This window comes from Bombyx mandarina, chromosome 20 (assembly GCF_030267445.1).
Source record: "Bombyx mandarina strain Sakado chromosome 20, ASM3026744v2".
Classification (NCBI taxonomy): Eukaryota; Metazoa; Arthropoda; class Insecta; order Lepidoptera; family Bombycidae; genus Bombyx; species Bombyx mandarina.
Window position 1 is genome coordinate 8051473 of NC_143226.1, and position 21118 is coordinate 8072590.

Below are 21118 nucleotides of genomic sequence, written 5' to 3' on the forward strand. Positions count from 1 at the left end.
TACTTAAGCCCACTCTGAAACTTTTTGTCCGTTGCAACCGGAATGCTAAAATCTTTGGTAGCGAATATAGCCAGAGTCCGATCCTACCTCCAGCTTGTTTAGCCCCGATAGGTGAACGATCGCACGGCTCGTCTAGTGTTAAATGGTTACCGGAGCCCAAAGTCATCAACAAAGGCGCCAGCTACTTTGAAACTTGAGTTCGAAGTCTCAGTTTTATTGTGCTCTCAAAATATATTTGTCACACGATGTTATTCCTTCCTAGTGAACGTTTTGAGCTCGTGAACATGTATTAGTATTACATTACATTTTCTTAGGAAAATGATAACGTAATTTTAAAAAAAAACCTGTTTGGATAGCAAGCTCAACTAATTTTTTTTTCCACATCTAGTAATAAAATCATTTTATGGTCACCTGTCCTTGTTTTTGATGAAAATGATGAAAGATTCCGTCACATAGATAGCTGCAAGTGAAACTAATAGAAGCGTGTAAAAAGTGTAGCTACTACAAGATTCCATTCAACTCTTAGGTATTGATCGATGTAACTGTAGTTTCTCCTGACACAAAAATATCTATAGCTTTCTAGTGGAGGCTCCACCGGCCGATTCAGCAGCTGGCGGTCGTTGAACCCACATCGATCGGCGACAACTGGGTCAGGAGGCTCACATTGCATATCTCTTTAAATACATCTAGTCTGTATTTATCACATTCACTACAATCGATAGCTTAATTGAAACACATACACAAGTCTTTGTGTGGTCTCTTAATGATAAGGCTTCTGTATTCTTTAGGTGCATTAGGTCTGTCGCTGTTTATTCGTGAAAGAGATACGCTTATTGACAGCTATACGACGGACTGATCTAAGGCTCCAGATTAAGACTGGGCGGACTCCATGGCGATCAATCTTATACATACGTGCGCAAAATGTACCAACCAATTTTAGAGAGAGAGAGAGAGAGTATTCTTTATTGTACACCAAAAAACAAATAAACAGTGCGATACATTAAACACAAAAAAGTACAATTGGCGGTCTTATCGCTAAGAGCGATCTCTTCCAGACAACCATCAGGTAGACAAGAATAATTTGAAAACGAACTACGCGCGGTGTAGGCACCATTCCAGTGAAACACATATGCATGTATGTACACATACATATCTCCGTAAATATACATACAAATTATAATAATATAATAATCTATATATTAATACGTGAAGCAAAAACTTTGTATCCCTTTTTACGAAAATTGCGCGGACGGAGGAGTATGAAATTTTCCACACTTATAGAGAATATAGAGAAGAAGTGCAGAATGCTAATTTTTTTTTAAATAATGCAATACAAGATACATTAAATCAATAAAGAAAACATTACACACACTACATACCGTGTATTTGACGCACACACGCATGCATACTATTTATTGTCAAACTTTTGTTCTTGACGTCTGTTGTCAAATTGAGAATAGATTAAATATTGTTTGTCTTTGTTAATATTTTTTATAGTGTAGTCTTGACGAAATTTGTGATTATAGAAGCATAAAATACAATCACAATAGTGTACAAACTTACAATTCCAATTAATTATAGTCGAATTTCGACTACTGCGGGACCACTAGTAATATAATAATTATTATAAAAAATAAAAGAATTCAATTCTGCTTCTTTACACATAAATAAGAATAAGCAATTTACGTACAAAAGTTACATTCAACGTTAATTTTATTTTCTTCTTGTAGTAAATATTAAATATGTACAGCCTATATTGGTGTAATTGGTAATCATAAGTCGAGTGGTACATGCTGCTTTGCAGACGTGAAAGGGGTAGAGTGGTTCTAGTATACAATTTTTTTTTATTCCTTAGATGGGTGGACGAGCTCACAGCCCACCTGGTGTTAAGTGGTTACTGGAGCCCATAGACATCTACGACGTAAATGCGCCACCCACCTTGAGATATGAGTTCTAAGGTCTCATGTATAGTTAGAACGGCTGCACCATCCTTCAAACCGAAACGCATTACTGCTTCACGGTAGAAATGCGTCTTCCACCCCGTGTCCCTGGAAGGCTGGCCCACTAATTACTTCAGGTCAGTCTCGTCTCTATGAAGCTGCACTAATGAATGGAAAACTGCGCGAAAATGTCGCATTTCACGCGCGCGCCACCTACATAATACCCATTAAATTCTCGCTGATATTCAAGTTCCAAAGTTCGTTTAACAATGAAGCTCCACGGACTCTTATAACTTTCTGAAAAAGTTAAGCTCGTTCAGAAATAGTATGCATAATATAAATATGACTCGTGCTACGCTAATAATAAGAAAATAAACTAATTAAATACTAAATTAATAATATTAAAATAATATTAATATTAATAAATAAGAAGAATAATAATTTAATAACTAAAATATATTATTAAAAGGAGTCCCTTTAGGCAAGGTTCCGAAGATACTGGCAGCGTATAATATATAATATACGTATGCATAATTATCATACTCACAATCACATAGATACTGTTTTAAAAGTTTCATTTCTCTAAGTAAGAATAATGTTTTTGTTTATAGTGTGAGTATTAAGAGGAACTAATGCTGAAAGTCTGAGTTGCACCGGCAGAACTGTAGCTTCAACGTTCAAGCCGGATGGTTCATTCGCGGCAGAAACAGGCAGACTGAAGTGGAACTGAGTCTGCTCTGCCACTAGCTACACGTCACTACTCTAACATCGACGAATAGGCACTCTAATATTTTTATTTTTTATTGCTTATATGGGTGTACGAGCTCACAGCCCACCTGGTGTTAAGTGGTTACTGGAGCCTATAGACATCTACAACGCAAATGCGCCACCCACCTTGAGATACAAGTTCTAAGGTCTCAGTATAGTTACAACGGCTTCCCCACCCTTCAAACCGAAACGTATTACTGCTTTACGGCAGAAATAGGCGGGGTGGTGGCACCTACCCGTGCAGACTCACAAGAGGTCCTACCACCAGTAATTACGCAGATTCAAATTTGCGGGTTTCATTTTTATTACACGATGTTATTCCTTCACCGTGGAAGTCAATCGAGAACATTTGTTGAGTACGTATTTCAATAGAAAAATTGGTGCCCGCCTGCCGGATTCGAACACCGGTGCATCGCTCGATACGAATGCGCCGGACGTCTTATCCTTTAGACCACGACGACAACACAGCTGACGAATGTACAGCACATCGTTCAACGCAAGAATCACAACACACAACAATCACAACAACGAGGTCTTGTTGTTTGATGCTTGTATCAAAGTTGTATTGTTTGTTTTACGTCTAGCTCGTCCATAGTTTTCGTTCATTCATTCGTTACTTTATCCGCGAAACAAACTTTGGTACAACAACATGGAGAAAGATACAATAAACATGACAATGACGTTTAGCACTGTCAACTATCCGATAGGCCATCCTCAAGCCTTGCCAGAAATACGAGAAATTTTCGATTTTTAATTAAATTTCCAACTAATCAAATATTGTAAAAGTACTTTAATTTACAACAGAACTAAACGCTTTTTATGAGTTATATTTTTTATGGTCATATAATCATCATTAATTTAAATTTTGAAATGATATAATCACTACATACATAGTATAAAACAAAGTCGCTTTCTCTGTCCCCATAACCCTATGTATGCTTAAATCTTTAAAACTACGCAACGGATTTTGATGCGGTTTTTTTTAATAGATAGAGTGATTGAAGAGAAAGGTTTATATGTATAATAACATCCATTAAGTAGTGGAGAAATCAATAATAAATTACAGTTTCCGAAGCGAAGCGAAGCGAGGGCGGGTCGCTAGTGTAGTATAAAATGTATTCATAATGTGAAATAACGTTATTCATTTTTTCATGAATAAAAGAACATTGTCAGATTTTTCAATTTAAAGTTCTGGTAGATCCTGTTTATTGCAGCAGGGAAGAACCGCGTAGTGGGCAGTCCCCGGTAAACCCTCGCCAGCAGATCAGCGGTGAGATCATCCACCTCCTCAACCAACACGAAACTATAAAAACATAACGCAATAACATCGAAACCAACAACATTCAACAGCTAAATTGCTGTTTACCTTTAACCTTATATCGCATTACGTAGTAGTCGAGAGCTTAAAACGAGCTTATTTTTATTCGAAGCTTCCACGATAGAAAAAGCTCAATAATCCGGGATAGCATCCGATGCCAATAACATTAGCAATAGGGGTGGCAATCTTGAAGTTTTTTTATTATATTTTTAAAATAAATGAATGTCAACAAACGACTACGCTAGACGAGCTCATAGCTCACCTAGGCTTAAGCGGTCGTCGGGGCCCAAAGGCATCACGACGTGTATCCCCCCAACACGAGGACTGCGGTCGAAATTTTATTATTTTGTATAACGACTATCCTTCTCTCCTTATCGAAACGCCTAACTGCCCCGCGGCGGATATTAACAGTATGGTGGTATTTACCCACACGGGCTCACAATGTGGCTTATTTTTTCTAACAGAGTAATGGACATCGCTGTGAGCACGTGTTGGCTGCTTGGGTATTGGCTTTAAATATTAGTGAAGTCGGGGATAGTGTGATTCCTTCTCTATTTTTCCCTACCTATTCTAGTAACCTCCAGGGATTATACTAGATTCACAGAACTAATAGGTGAGCTCGCGGGGCTCTAACCTGACGACGTTGCTAACACTAGCCCTATCAAGAGCAGTGCTTTGCAGAATCTATCACGGATCGGAAACGCGATCCACTGAGAAGATCCCGCGAGGAACTCAGTGGGCCGTGTCTGAGAGTTCCTTATCAATGAACACTAGGTATGTCTAATTGAGAAAGCGTGTCTTCTGAATGCATGATTCCACGGTGCGCCCACAAGATATCTGAGGAATGTGTGGCCCATATACGCATCCACACTAGCAAAGGCAGTGAACATACTGTTATAATGTTTTAAGAAAATAACAAACAACCAACTAATATAATGATTTGTTACTGAATGTATTCATTCGTATTTCAATAACAGCTCGTAATTATTGGACACGAAATAGATTCGAAAGAGACTTATTTCGAAGAACAAAGACATTTCGTGAATCTTTCATTGAACAGTCGAGAAGACATTAGAAGACGGGTCACTTTGTTGTCTATGGAAGCGTATTTCTCATTAATTATTTGCTTTAATAAAAAGTATTTACGACAAGAACGATTACGAAGATTTTTTGACTTTGATCTTTTTTAATCCATATTTTCCATATTTTTAATAATTTAATAATTTAATAAATTTTTAATAATTTAATTTTATAAATCCATATTTTTAATATCTGTTTAATATTGACTTGTAATATAGTGAGCTGAAGTGAATGAGAGAAAGCTTTATATTAGCAAACAAACGCACGACCCGCCTGGTGTTAAGGGTACCAGGAGACGATCTTCGTTTTGAATCGCAACGAGTCCATGACGACAAGCACCATCAGGTCTCTCTCCACGTGTTTCTGATTGATCAGTTTTAAGAAAAATTTCTCATGAAAGTTCTGCGCGGCTCTTCAAAGTGATCGGACGACATATATTCCAGGATCTGGATGTGAATAAGTGCAAGTATCAGTTTTATTATGTGACAGCTGCCCCCCTCCCCCCACCATTCAAATGCCTGTTCCACCCGAAAAGCGTGTCTGTTTCGCGGCAGACATAGAAATTAGGATGTGTCACCCCTGCGTAATTCCGCAAATGTAAATAATGAAATGTTCGGTATAAATCGCACACGCGGATCTCGCCTCCAACTACAGCTCTATGTACTTTGGGAATCAGAGACTGATATCTGATACTCATACTAGATATATTCTAGACTAAACATTCAGACGAGAAGTAAACAAACCCCACGAATGTTTGCTTCAAGTTGGAATCGAACCCAGGACTGGCAAAGACGTACAGCGTACATACAGCGCACGTACGGCCCTAGACAGTGACTCGAGGGGCATTGCTGATGACCATGGGTGACGGTAACAACTCATCATTGGATAGGAGGTTTAAACACAAACGCGAAAAAAAGTTGATAAAATCTGGAAAAAAAACTCTATTTGTTGTTTTTCTGTTGTATCAATGTATCAATGAATTTTTGCTGATTGATACAAAACCGATCGTGAGATATGTCACGTTTCCAATTAGCTACGTCGGAGAGCACTTAAGCTTTTCCTTGGTTTTCTATTTTTCTCACAAATACAACGCGCCAAACTGAAATATCCTCTGTGGCCATCACAGGAAGTAGATATAAGCAGGTGATGGTGAGGTTTGTGTAACACAGGTGTCATGAGAGGTCTGTCCCCGTCATGATAATCGCCTTATCGTTGCCACCGCTGACTACTCCCCGAATCCTGATCACGCAGGAGCCAGTCACCGTCGACGCCCTAGACACGTCCTTACGGATCCATCAGATCCAATAACCTTTGCTTAAGACGCCTTCAGCTCTAACACTAGGAGCGAGCTTAGGGACCCCGGTAACCGTACTCGTCGAACTCGACAAAGAGGTCGACGTGCAACCTAACCCATGAATCAGCCCGCTGAGTTTCTGGCCGGATCTTCTCAGCGAGTCGCGATTCCGATCCGGTAGTAGATTCATTCGCGAAGCAATTGCTCTTAAGTTGTTAGGTCTCCTTCGGAGGCGCTCGGGTAGCTGTTAGCAAGTCCCACCCCTCCTGGTTGAGCCTTTGCTCGCCCACCTGTCCTGGTGAAACTGAAAAGGCCTTCGGGCCACCAGTAACATCTCAATCATAAAAAAAAAGTGTCTGTCCCGCTATAAAGATAAATAATAATTGTTCGTTCTTTCATCCTACAATATTTTTAAATTCAAATCAAGAGCACAGAGACAATCTTCAAACAGCCACAAGAGCTTTCAATGGCTTGCTTCCCGTCACGCTCATTTCCGGTTCGATGATGACGTCACTAATCGTGTGACGTGCATCCGGCGCGGATCCCATTTCCTCGGGTGTCGCTTGATTATAATATGTAGTACTTAGGTCCGCTTTCTGGCTGCGCTTATTTGATTAGAATTGATTTGTTGTTAATATTGTGGTAGTAGCCATCACAGAAGATATTTGACAGATGCCTGAATCTTGCTTACGACATTTTTTTCCTACCTATGCTGATAGTCTTGAGAGGCTATTTCAGCTTCGCCCTAACGTGTGTAGGTGAGCTCACGGGGCTCAACCGGAGAGTTGCTAACACTGACCCTAGCAAGAGCAGTGCTTCGCAGAATCTACCACCGGATCGGAAACGCGCCCCACTGAGTAGATCCGGCGAGAAACTCAGTGGACTATGTCTATGGGACAACATTTTCAAGATAAGCTTGCGTATATACAAGTTCTGAACAACAACATTGGGACCGTCGGTCTACCGAGCAATATCACCCGCTCGGTGGAAGATCTTCCCTTTGTCGAATGCCTTCAGTATTAATGTTTGCGCTTGTACGTTACGGCCCTTACCTTGGGTGGAGTACCAGCATTGTGGTGGCGGGCGGCGGCGGAATGCGCCCTGCGCGTGGCCTTGTAGTGCAGGCGTCGGAGGGCGCCGCCCGACCGCTCGGGGGAGTCCTCGCCGCGTGTTACTGTCATGTTACTGTCCACACCTGCGTATATTATTGTTATTATCACAAGTCGTCGTGGCTTAAAGGATAAGACGCCCGGTACATGCGTATCAAGCGATATGACGGTCCCGGTGTTCGAATCCCGCAGACGGGTACCAATTTTTCTAATGAAATACGTACTTAACAAATGTTCAAGCCTGCAAAATTATAACTTGCGTAATTATTAGTGGTAAGACGTCTTGTGAGTCCGCACAGGTAGGTACCACCACCCTGCCTATTTCTGCCGTGAAGCAGAAATGTAAGGTAAAAGCACCTATTACGGAGGTATTTCGCAAAATTTGAAAGTAAGAAAGAAAAATAAGCATTTGTAGGTATTTTTAAAGGTGGAAAAAATTTTCATCGTCAAATATGGAATTTAAATTTCGTATTACTGTTGAGTCTATGTTTCTTTTCTAGAAATTACTTATTTTAAAAAATGTTTTAAATAGCCGGGTCGATTTTCCCTAATACGGAGGTATGATTGAGGTCAGATCCTATTACTGCGGTAGACGGTTCCTAATACAGAGGGTCAGAAATTATATTTATTAAATTCCGAACATATAATATTTATTAAGTAAATAATATAAATGTGAAGAACTTAAATTGTAAGTTTTGCATTAATTGACCACTTTTAATGAAATTTTTAATTCAAATGTAGTATAACCGTGCATTCACACAGGTCGGCTCGGAAAGGAGAGTACATTTTTACCGCGTTTAAAAGTGATTTGGATTGTATTTTAACATGAGAATTCTAGGGAATTTCGAATGTATACACATAAATAAAATTGGAGTGTCTGTTTGTAATATTGAAATAACTGCTTTTTACCACATGCATATAAATATATATACGGTACATACACCAAAATAACATTTTTTACAATTTTTGTCTGTCTGTTTGTTCCGGCTAATCTCTGGAACGACTGGACCGATTTTGACGAGACTTTCACTAATAGATAGCTGATTATATAAAGAGTAACTAAGGTTTTTTATTTTAGACTTAAACTTAATGGTAAACTTAAGGTAAGTGAAGTTTTCGGCTCAATTCAGACATCGGTGGCAACGGCCGGCAGCGATGCGAAGGCCTACCCGATCTTGTGGACCGAATGGTAAACAGTCGACGTCGCCCTAAGCACGTCATTACGGATCTTCCCGATCCATTAACAGTGCTTTTAGGTACCTCAAGCACCGGTTACCATCCTCGCCGAACCCGTCGCTTGCGATGAAGAACTCGAAGAAGAAATCAACCTATAGACGCAGCCCACTGAGTTTCTCACCGGATCTTCTCAGTTGGTCGCGTTTCCGATCCAGTGGTAGATTCTTGCACTGCTCTTCGTAGGGTCAGTGTTAGCAACGCTCCCGGTTTGAGCCCCATGAGATCATCTACACGTCAAGGGGAAGCTGAAATAGCCTGTCAAGGCTATCAGCATTGGTAGGAGAAAAAAAAGGCGCGAAGAGCACTTTCAGCTTTGAAAGAAATTTAAACTTTATCTACATTATTTTATAGAGCAGTATCGCTTGAAAGGAAAAAACTGTTCGGTGGCTGATGCGGCGGCCGCTGCCACTGCTGTCTGAATAGAGCTATTCATATTTAAGATGAACAAAATAGAATTACTTAATGGTAAATTTATTGAGGACTGCTTAGGAACAAACAAACAAAGCATTTGCTTGACCATCTGTGAGTGTAAACAAAAGATAAGAAAGTTTAATAGTTTTATGAATGAGTCTTTGTGCCTTTGTCGACTCAATAGAAATATCTGTACGGGATTTCTGGGAATCTGTCATAAATAGTTCATAAAAACAAATCGCTATACCCGAAATTGACGCTATAGTATCCAAAGTCGCTCTTACCGAATGAATTTCTTACGAAAGTATGCTTTAAATTCAAGGGACGTAAGTTTGACGTCGCTATAACCGAGGTCGTTATTAACGAAATCCACTGTATTTAATATATTTTAATAACCTTTCACTTGTACACTATTCCCCTCTTATACATCGTATTTCTCTCTGAAAAGGGTTTGCTGGAAGAAAACTCATGAAGAGTTAAGCTCGCCTTTGTACATAGTATTTAGACATTCTTTAAATCTGTTTTTATTGTATTATTATCTTTTTGTGTAAAATAAGTATAAATAAATAACCTTTCTATTATTTCTATGGAATCCTAAAACTTGTAATTGTATGTTCTATGAATATGACCGTAATAGAAGATCATAGAACCTAACACAGAGTTACCTGGAAATAACTACCACCGTAATAGGAAAACTTCTCGTATTTTTTTAATCCTAATTCTGACCCATCAAAATTTCGATAAACAAAGAATGTAAATACTTAATCAAACGATAACAGTTTTTTGGCCCAGATGTGTAAAACTCAAGTCAACAGTTGTACAAAATAAATGATTTGTGATTAATTAAAATACACCTTCCTATTTTTACCCCATCTAAGAAACCAACATTTTGCACTCGACAGTTTTCATATTTAACTAGATTTTTAGTGAATAATACATACCGCAGAATATGGTTTCTAATTTACAAGATTAATAATTATTCTAACTAAACTTGGAACTTATTCAATAACTTAATAAATTGAAAGTTATAAACAATTAAATATGCCCAGTATATTCCCTATTTCGGAGTTATACCACCGTATTAGGATTAATCTATAAAATTCGTACCGTATTACGGCGGCATTTTGTTTCTTATTTTTTGATTAAAAAATGAGTTACATATATGAAACAAGCTATTTAAAAAGTAAGTATAATAGTAGGAAAATGCTATAAATAACACATTAACAAAGTTGAACGACTTATTAATACAAAAAACTTAGTTTCTAAATATTAGTGTACTTATTTTTTTGTTCCGCGTTTGTATGGAAACTCCTCTCACGTTGATGCCGTGATACAAGCTGATAGATCTTGTAGTGTTGTTTATATGCTACACTTGAAAACGTCAGTTAAGTTATGAAGTAATAGATTTAGAATAAATAGATTCCGTTTTGGTGAGCTTAAACTGAATAAAACAAGAATAAATCTCGAAAATAGAAATACCACCGTAATAGGAAGCGATTTTGACTACCGCCGTATTAGGAGCTTTTACCTTATTTCGGTTTAAAGTGTGAGGTAATAGCCGGTGTACTGTTAAAACTGAGACCTTAAAACTCTTGTCTCAAAGTCGGTGGCTCCGGTAGCCAGTTAAAACCAGGTGAATCGTGAGCTCGTCCACCCATTTAAGCAATAAAAAGAAACACACTAGTAAACCACTTTTACCACTAAATCAATGCTGCCGGACCCTCTGAAATCTATCTTCACAATCCGATGAACAGTTCAGAAGCGGTTGGAGGACAAACGTACAGGGAAACATCTGTTTTTATTAAGTGGATTGATAGAGAGTGATTACCTGCGGTGATTTCAGGGGAGGGTCGAGACGGCTGGATGTTGGGAGATTGGTGACGCCCATCCGACTGAAACAAAAACATTCATACAGTATCTGGAGATGTCGTGGCCTGAAAGATAAAACGACTACCGAATTCGTATTAATTATAACTACTATCCGGTAACGATTTCAAAGGTGAATGAACAACAAAGGTCGTGTAATGAAAATTTACGTTATTCCTGGTGGCTGGACGTATCGTGAAGGCCTATGGATCCGTACAACGGTCTTGTCTATCTATCTATATATATAAAAATGAATTGCTGTTCGTTAGTGTCGCTAAAACTTGAGAACGGTTGGACCGATTTGGCTAATTTTGGTCTTGAATTATTTGTGGAAGTTCAGAGAAGGTTTAAAAGGTAAATAAATATGAAAATGCTGGAAATTAAATAATTATAACAATTTTGTTTTTCCTTTGATGTGTCCCCCGTCGGTCGGATTCCTTTTGTGTGTTTTAAGTTTATGTCTTGGCACTACGAAGTCTGCCGGGTCAGCTAGTTTCAGATAAAAATGCTAATTGATTCCGGAGTCCCAGACCCTGTTGCATATGTCGGTCAACACTACATCAACAGAAAGGCCGCATAGCAGCTCCGCCATATAACCTGCCATAACACTAATTCGACCTTTTAGCGCGCGACTATCTGGTACAAATGACCCAAATAATTCGGTACAAGGTGAATGCGTTAAAGGTAAGCTGCAGGTCGGGGAGGCACACAAGTCAAGCTGAACGCGTTGTTAAGGCGCTGCCTAATCGCAATCTGAAACGAGTTTTATTGAATGAGGAGTAGGGTCGATAGTTACCGCTGCGAATTGCTTGTGCCAAAATATAATTTTGCGTCCAACCTACAAGTTGTATTAGAAATAGCACATGTTGTGTTGTTCTTTATTTTTTATTGCCCTTTTAGCCAGACGAGCATACGGCCCACCTGATGGTGACTGGTTACCGTCGCCCTTAGACTTCAGCAATGCCAGGGGCAGAGCCAAGCCACTTCCTACCTCTTAATACACGCTACAAGCCTCTTTTTAAAAAGGATATGTCATAGCGCTCGGGAAACACCGTGGGGGGGAGCTCATTCCATAGCCGGATGGTACGTAGCAAAAAAGACCTCTGGAAACGCACTGTCGATGAACGCAACGGTTCCAAATAATATGGATGAACTCTGCTCAGATGGCGGGAGGTGCTATGATAAAAGGAAATGAGGGGATCAAAATTCTCACTGAAATATTTGTTTTAATTGTACACTTGATCTATTCAAGATCTCACGGTCCACCCGGTATCAGTGTCGATAACCTGGTGCCCGGTTAACGACACATCGGGTGGAAGCCACTCCGCATCGGCTTTTAGAAACGAGCTCCAAGTCTCATTTATCTCGTCTGACATTGTCCTGCCTTCCAAACACCCCGGCTAACATAAATCACCAGATTAAAAGACTACTAGGACACACCGTTTTCAAAAATCACTTGTTTCACAAAAACACTCTGGATAAATCACACAACTGTGACGAATTTGAGAACTAAACCAGTAAAGTCAATTTGTAGTGAGTAAAGTCAATAAAGTAGAGTGCACTTTACCACTTTAGACTCTACAAAAGTGCCCACTCCGGACCAATTAGAAGAGAGACTAGCTCTCTTTCAGCGATACCTCCTACTCGTAAATGGACGCTGCACGCATTGAGACATTAGTCATACCCACACACCGCGGATACTTATTGCTTCTCTTCACAAAATGAACGAAGCATAGTTAACGAAGCATATAACCCAATCATAATTAAATCTGATCAAATGTATGTAATCAAGTTTTATTTATATATTTTTTCTAATAAATGTAATTATCAAAGCTTTTGTTACTTATTACTTAGTGAAAAGGTATTATTCTGGATTTCATATTTCTTAAAACCATTCATTGTATTTTTATTCAATTATATTAATACGTGAAGCAAAAACTTTGTATCCCTTTTTACGAAAATTGCGCAGACGGAGGAGTGTGAAATTTTCGACACTTATAGAGAATGTAGAGAAGAAGTGCACAATACTAATATTTTTTGAAAATAATGCATAGAAGATACTTTAAATCAATAAAGAAAACATTACACACACTACATACCATGTATTTGACGCACACACGCATGCATACTATTTATTGTCAAACTTTTATTCTTGACGTCTGTTGTCAAATTGAGAATAGATTAAATATTGTTTGCCTTTGTTAATATTTTTATAGTGTAGTCTTGGCGAAATTTGTGATTATAGAAGCATAAAATACAATCATAATAGTGTACAAATTTACAATTTCAATTAATTATAGTTGAATTTCGACTACTGCGGGGCTTCTAGTTCAATTAATTTAATAAATTTCAAGCATATTTCAAGATGTTGTCAATTTGCCAATGTTTAGTATTGATGACCACTTTGTTGGTGCAACTAAATAAATAAATAGTTGATCTTTAGAACTAGACGAACTAGACGAGCCGGTCGTTTTGTTTTTATTTCAATTCAGTTTATTTCTTATTTACTTATATTAATTATTGCTTTACTATTTTATTTGTTTCCCTCGTGATTTAACTTGTTTTATTGGCGAGAATCTTTAATTGGTTTTCTGTTTCTATTTGTTGTTATTATATTTTATGCTCTGATTTTATAATACCTTTAAGGAATTACTAGTTGTAGTTTAATTACTAGTTAGCCAGGGTTGATCATTGGACAGGTAAAAAGAAAGTGCCTTCACCTTGTCTTTACTGTACCACTTGGAACCACTGCGTCCATCTACAGTGGGCCTCCAGAGATTTTTTCAGCCACGTAACATCCAGATTTGAAATTAACTCTCATCCATGATATTTCCTGAGTACGATGACAAGGCCTTCTTCAAAAAAATAATACTCTAAAAAAACTAAAAAAAATACGCTTTTATAGAAAATCCAACTAAAAAATAGAAAACAAGTTTTATCAATTTGAATTAAAAATGGTGTAAGAAAAAATTATTTTATTGTAAAAAATAAGCGTGGGGTGCTTTTCAGGTATCATCAAAATATTTATATTAACTATTGATATTTAACTATTGATACCATGAACCCAAATTCAAATTTATTAAAATTTATTTTCTATTTTTAAGTTGGATTTTCTATGAAAGCGTATTGTTTTTAGTTTTTTTAAACTTTTTTTATTGCTGAATTCCAATAATTTTTTTTCAATTTTTCAAAAATTTCATCTGATTCAGTCGGTAACTTATTCGAGGAACAGATGATCGGCGCGCCAGGTAGTTTCCCTTCATGGTCTTGACGCAGACATTCCGGGTCTCAGGAAAAAAAACCGCTAATCCTGATTATCTTAGTAAAGATAACGGATCAAACTGTTTAAAATATTGAATTGTCATCGGTCCTTAATAAGTATGCCAAATTTCGAGTTAATCCGACGTTTTGAAAGGGCTCAAAACCTTGTTCAAAGATTCCGTTACACATGTATGGAGCTACTAAAAGCGTATTAAAAAGGTTTTACAGCGATGGCACTCGTAACATTACTGTCATCAGTGACCGACGCTGACCACTCCCCATCAGTGAGGTTCGCGTACAAAGACAATAACTGTACCCACTCAACCCAACTGAACGACAGGATGTTTTGTAACTATACTTGAGACCTTGGAACTTATATCTCAAGGTGGGTGGCGCATTTACGTTGTAGTTGTCTATGGGCTCCAGAAACCACTTAACACCAGGTGGGCTGTGAGCTCGTCCACCCATCTAAGCAATAAAAAAAAAATAACGTCCGACACCCTGACTGTTCTCCGAAAACGAAATAATGCGTAATTAAATTAAATTTATGATAAAACGAAAGTGAATGCAAATAAAATAACATCTCAGTAAAATGTACAATATTTTTAGGGAGAATGAATAATTTTTTTAAAAAACCGATAACTAATAACTCTGATAGGCCATTAACAATTCTTTTTCCTACCTATTCGCAGGTAGCCTAAGGGCTATCCCAACGTGCGGACTAGTAGATGAGCTCACACGCTCAACCTGAGAGAATTTGCTAACACTAGCTCCAGCAAGAGCAGTGCTTCGCAAAATCTACCACCAGAATGAAATCGTGACCCACTGAGAAGATCCGGTGAGAAACTCTGTTGGCTGTGCCTATGGGACTATTACGCCTGTTAGACTATTATGGGACTATTATGCCTATGGGACTACTATTATTATTTCAATATAAAAGAAATACTAAACATAGAAGAGTTCACATAGATTTGTAACGCGCGTTTTCGTTAAAAAATCAGTAACAAATAAGTTTTGATCTTGTCTATAAAAAGATTATAATCACTCAGCTATTTAGTTTTCTTTTAAATATCAGCAACAAAATAAAATAAAATATAAAACATAAACGAATCTAAGTCTTGCGGTGTCAATGATTATGGTCGAATTTCGGTCATTGAGCGAACACTGGTTATATAAAAGGATCAATCCGACCTTTACTGCTTGGAGTCGGAGTTGTATGTGTTTGTATACGTTCTGTAGTCGAGCCTACGGTCTGATCCGTCTTGGTTGTTTGTAGATGTTCTTTAGAGATAATGAGAATAGACGCGTAATCATTGAGGAGAATCCATGTAGGATTGGTAGATAATCTTCCGATCCATATTGTATCGGACATTTCACAAAACAGAAGCGTTCCTAAGCAAAGTGTAGTTAGCTATGCGACAATTAAGTAACTTCACAGAGGGATCAACCTCACCCAGCCATTTAAAAAAGCGTGGTGTCTTCGTTAGTCTGACAAATAAACAACTTTACTTTTAGGAAAAAAGTTTTATACTATTATGATTTAACTTTGCTGTTTCACACATTCAGTACATCATAGAACAATTAGCATCAAATGACCGCTAGTCAGCCGGAATTTTGAAATATGTTGTGCATTATCTATACTAATATTATAAAGAGGAAAGATTTGTTTGTTTGTTTATATTCTTTTAAAACGGCTTCTAAAACCTCTACATTTTTTTTGCTTAAGCATTAAAAAAAAATTGTTTTAGTAGACTTCAAATGTGATTGAACTAGCAGCTTACCTAGTACTAAGTGGTTATGGAGTCGGTGGACATTACCGCGTGAGCTGTCTGTCATCTATACTAATATTATAAAGAGGAAAGATTTGTTTGTTTGTTTGTTTCGATGTATTGTAGTCGGTGTATTGTAGTCGTCGTGGCCTAACGGATGAGACGTCCGGTGTATTCGTGTTGAAGCGATGAACCGGTGTTCGAATCCCGCAGGCGGGTACCAATTTTTCTAATGAAATACGTACTCAACAAATGTTGACGATTGACTTCCACGGTGAAGGAATAACATCGTGTAATAAAAATGAAACCCGCAAAATTATAATTTGCGTAATTACTGGTGGTAGGACCTCTTGTGAGTCCGCGCGGGTGGGTACCACCGCCCTGCCTATTTCTGCCGTGAAGCAATAATGCGTTTCGGTTTGAAGGGTGGGGCAGCCGTTGTAACTATACTTGAGACCTTAGAACTTGTATCTCAAGGTGGGTGGCGCATTTACGTTGTGGATGCCTATGGGCTCCAGTAACCACTTAACACCAGGTGGGCTGTGAGCTCGTCCACCCATCTAAGCAATAAAAAAAAAAAAAAAAGAATAGGCTCCGAAACTACTGGACCGATTTGAAAAATTATTTTTCCATTAAAAACCGACATTGTCCCTGATGAACATAGGCTACTTTTTTTAATTTTTTTTTTATTTATTTTTTTGGTTTCATGTGTGTTTTAATGTTTCCGAAGCGAAGCGAGGGCGGGTCGCTAGTAGATAATAATATGAAGTCGAAGTTTTAATTATTGTATTATAATTGAAAATCATGACTGCAGAGACAGACAGTATGATGATGACTACACCACTGACACCCCAACATATTGAATATGACGCGTACGATTAAATGTATGATTTTGATTTAATGTTGTTAATAATATATTAGCAAGTATCAGAGTCTCGTCGGGACGGATTCTCATCAACGTTCTATTAAAACGACAGCCCTGCATTAAATAATGAAAACTAAATTAATCTCCCGCGTCGAGCCAGAGATCTCGCTTTTTTTCCTACCTATGCTGATGGTCTAGAGAGACCATGTCAATGTCGCCGGGCTAGTAGGTGAGCTCACGGGGCTCAAACCTGACGATGTTGCTAACACCAACCCTAGCAAGAGCAGTGCTTCGCAGAATCTACCACCGGATCGGAAACGCGACCCAGTGAGAAGATCCGGCGAGAAACTCAGTGGGCTGTGTCTATGGGTTAATTTACTCGCCGAGCCCTTCGTCGCAAGCGACGGGTTCGACGAGAGCGATAACCGGTGCTTGAGGTACCTGAAAGCACCGTTAGTGGAACGGGAGGATCCCAAATGACGTGTTTTGGGCGACGTCGACTGCTTTCCATTCTGTCCGCAGGATCGGGTATGTAGTTACCGGCGGCCACAATGAGAGGGTTCTCGTGTCTATAAATAAAAAAAGGCTAATTCATCATCATCATCATCATTTTCGGTTACTCTTGGCAGAGCAGTCGTGGTCATGTGAAATCCTTGTTTATTAAAGCCTTGACAGATGTTCTCCATAGTTTATGAACGGAGGCTTGGCGCACACACTCGTTAAGTGGGGTTTTGGTAAGGATTTTACGACTAATAACCACCTCTAAACATTATTGGGTCTACAAGGAAAGGGTTTCCTCTTACAACAGACTCAGCGTTTGTGCTCGTGGGGAGATAGACGGCTCGCCGCGTGATTATGCTAATACTGATCGAGGACATGTAAATTTGTTTCTAAATTTGACTCATGACATCATCTAAATTTGACTCACTGTAAGGTTTTCTACAAATGATTATGTTACAAAAAATATCGGTAGCCATTGCCCATTATTTATCATCAATGAAATTTTAATGGACTCTATTAAAATCGATAGGAACCATTGTCATATATGTAAATGTATTCGAGTCATTCGTTATTCATATATACGAAGTTGCATCTTTTGTTAAAGCTTGTCCCAATAGATTCACCAAGATGTCTAATGTGGCAAATAGAAATCGACGCGACGATAAGCTATGTTTTCCAAAATCCAAAACTACATTAAAGAATAATAGTATACTAGGTATGAGCGTTAGGATATTTAATAAACTACCAAAGAAATTAAGAGACTTAGACTAGATAGAATAGTTATAAATAATTAGACGATTTTCATTTTAAGAAAAAACTAAAAGAAAATCTTATTAGTGGAAATTATTATCACATAAATGATTTTCTTTGGGACGACATTGAAAATAAATGGAATTTTTAATTATTGGTTGAATTATGGATGAGTGAATGGTAAATTATATAATATCATAATATCTTGCACTGCACTAAAATTCGCATGTCAAATAATGACAAAGCATACACGCTGCTTTTAACTTTATGTAATAACTCACTCGGTAAATCAATGGTAAACACATATTGTCACCACCACTGGAATATAACTACAACCCTAAGAAGGACCGAATCGACCTCAGTGAGCTGAACCTTTTATTAACATTCACACGTTTGTGTCATTTTTCATAGTTAATTACAAGAATTAGCAAAATTAACAATTTTAGACACCATAGCTGTTGTTTATTATGAAACAGTTTGTGGGTAAGTATCTTACTGTTGTTGGAGGGACCTCTTGTGAGTCCGCACGGGTGGGTACTACCGCCCTGCATATTTCTGCCGTGAAGCAGTAATGCGTTTCAGTTTGAAGGATGGGGCAGCCGTTGTAACTATACTGAGACCTTAGAACTTATATCTCAAGGTGGGTGGCGCATTTACGTTGTAGATGTCTATGGGCTCCAGTAACCACTTAACACCAGGTGGGCTATGAGCTCGTCCACCCAGCTAAGCAATAATATTTTTTTTCAATGAGGAACTTGGTTGTTTGGCGAATAGCGATATTCGCTACACATTGATCTTATTGATGCATTTTATTGACATTTTATTACTAAAACAGGAAATAGCCTTTATAAAATACAATTGATTATTTAACCTCGTGTTTCAAGGCGAATAGCGAAATTATGCTTGTGGTGTGTTTGGGGCCGCATTAGCGCCGAGTACTTTTTTTTATATATTTTTTTTGCTTAGATGGATGGAAGAGCTCACAGCCCACCTGGTGTTAAGTGGTTACTGGAGCCCATAGACATCTACAACGTAAATGCGCCACCCACCTCGAGATATGAGTTCTAAGGTCTCAGTATAGTTACAACGGCTACCCCACCCTTCGAACCGAAACGCATTACTGCTTCACGGCGGAAATAGGCGGTGTGGTGGTACCTACCCGTGCGGACTCCCAAGAGGTCCTACCACCAGTGATTACGCAAATTATAATTTTGCGGGTTTGATTTTTATTACACGATGTTGTTCCTTCACCGTGGAAGTCAATCGTGAACATTTGTGAGTACGTACTTCATTAGGAAAATTGGTACCCGCCTGCGGGATTCGAACACCGGTGCATCGCTCGACACGAATGCACCGGACTGTTATATCCCTAACCTGTATAGACTAATGCTTACCAAACACCTTACTCATCATAAGCTCTCTCATAGTGATTTCATGAGAACATACCAGGCTCAGTTCGGGTCAGATATTCATTGAAGTGAGACGTTTACCAATTTTCCTCACTATTTCTAAATTCTTTTATTATAATTAATTATTCATTAAAAATATTGTGTAGTGTCGAATAAATCCTTTTTTAAAAAGAGTTCGGCCTTCTCACTACTAACATTTGGTGGCAGCTTAAGGGATTTTAAGTAAAGAAAATCCGGGAAACGCCTTCGTGTGTGAACAGTGTACAAAAGTTGTAAATTCAAAAACTAATTTCGGCTGTATTCGCCGTTGTGAGTTCTGCATCTCTCATTTGTGAAAAGTGAAAATAACATGTTCGTGAACATCTTATACATGTAAGTTAATTCATGTGCACATTCCATCGGTGGTGTATATTCAAATAAATCACAAAACCAAAAGTGAAATAAACTTTCAACTAAATAAACTTTAATCCACAAACACCTCACGCTATCGCTACAATTGTCCAGTTCCGAGAACTCTTTATCTCGCTCAGCGCATCCGCTCACCTGTATTTGGTATCGAATAAATTCAAGATAAATTATTACGATGACTACAAAGGAAGAGACTAGGCAGAGAGGTCAAAAATCAGAGAGTGAAGAGAAAATCGATTTGAACATTCTATTAAAGTTTATTAAAAACTTCGATGGTAACAGAGAAAATTTAAGTGCATTTCTCACAAATTGTCAAAACGCCTATAATCTAGCTAATCCACAACAAAAACCTATTTTATTTAAGTATATTTTAAGTCAGTTAGAGGGTAAAGCAGAATCAGTATGTGCCATACGCGAATTCGAATCGTGGGAACAATTATCGGAATTTTTACGTGCACAGTTTGGCGATAAAAAACATTACGCTGCATTACTCTCTGACCTACAAAGTTGTAAACAAAATCATAATGAACCGGTCAACCAATACGCCTTACGTGTAGAGTCATGTTTAGCAAGACTTTTAACAGAAATAAATATCTCCTTACCGTCACGTAATAAAGGCGAACTGGCAGGCCGTGTCGCTGCAATGCAAGATCTCGCTTTATATACATTTATCACTGGGTTAGACCCTAAATTGTCTATTGGTGTTCGTTGCCGCGATCCTGACACATTGAACGAAGCAATAAACCTCGCTGTCTCAGAAGAGAAAATTCTACAAACAACTGTTAAAAAGTTTCCCTCGTTTTCATCTGGATTTTCATTCAGAAACCCGCCAATTTTGAGTCGTAATCCTCAACAAACCCAGTTCCAATTTCGGCCTAAAATTAATACCGCACAATCTAATAACTTAACTCCGGGTACTAGTGGAAGACTTTTCTGTCGTTATTGCAAAAAAGATGGCCATATCCTAGAGAATTGTCGTAGAAGAGAATACAATAATAAACGATTCCAAAACCAACCACAGAATTATCAACAATGGCCTCAAACCAATCAAAATCGCGTAAATTTTACCGACAACGTATTTATCTATGGTAACTCAAGTGAACCTCAAATAGTTGAATCACGTGATGAGGTTG

At 38.2% G+C, this 21118-nt stretch overlaps 1 protein-coding gene across 4 annotated transcripts in view; it reads right to left on the reverse strand.

The window, feature by feature from the left end:
* The window catches only part of LOC114249434 (uncharacterized), a 152219-nt gene that overhangs the window by 79453 nt on the left and 51648 nt on the right, over nt 1–21118 (reverse strand). For all 4 annotated transcript variants that reach the window (XM_089735971.1, XM_089735972.1, XM_089735970.1 and 1 more), the window contains exons 3-4: nt 10985–11048; nt 7453–7595 (exon numbers count right to left, since the gene is read on the reverse strand). In XM_089735971.1, coding sequence (XP_089592097.1) covers nt 7453–7581 — 129 coding nt within the window. In that variant the 5' untranslated portion in view covers nt 7582–7595; nt 10985–11048. The remainder of the gene's footprint in view (nt 1–7452; nt 7596–10984; nt 11049–21118) is intronic.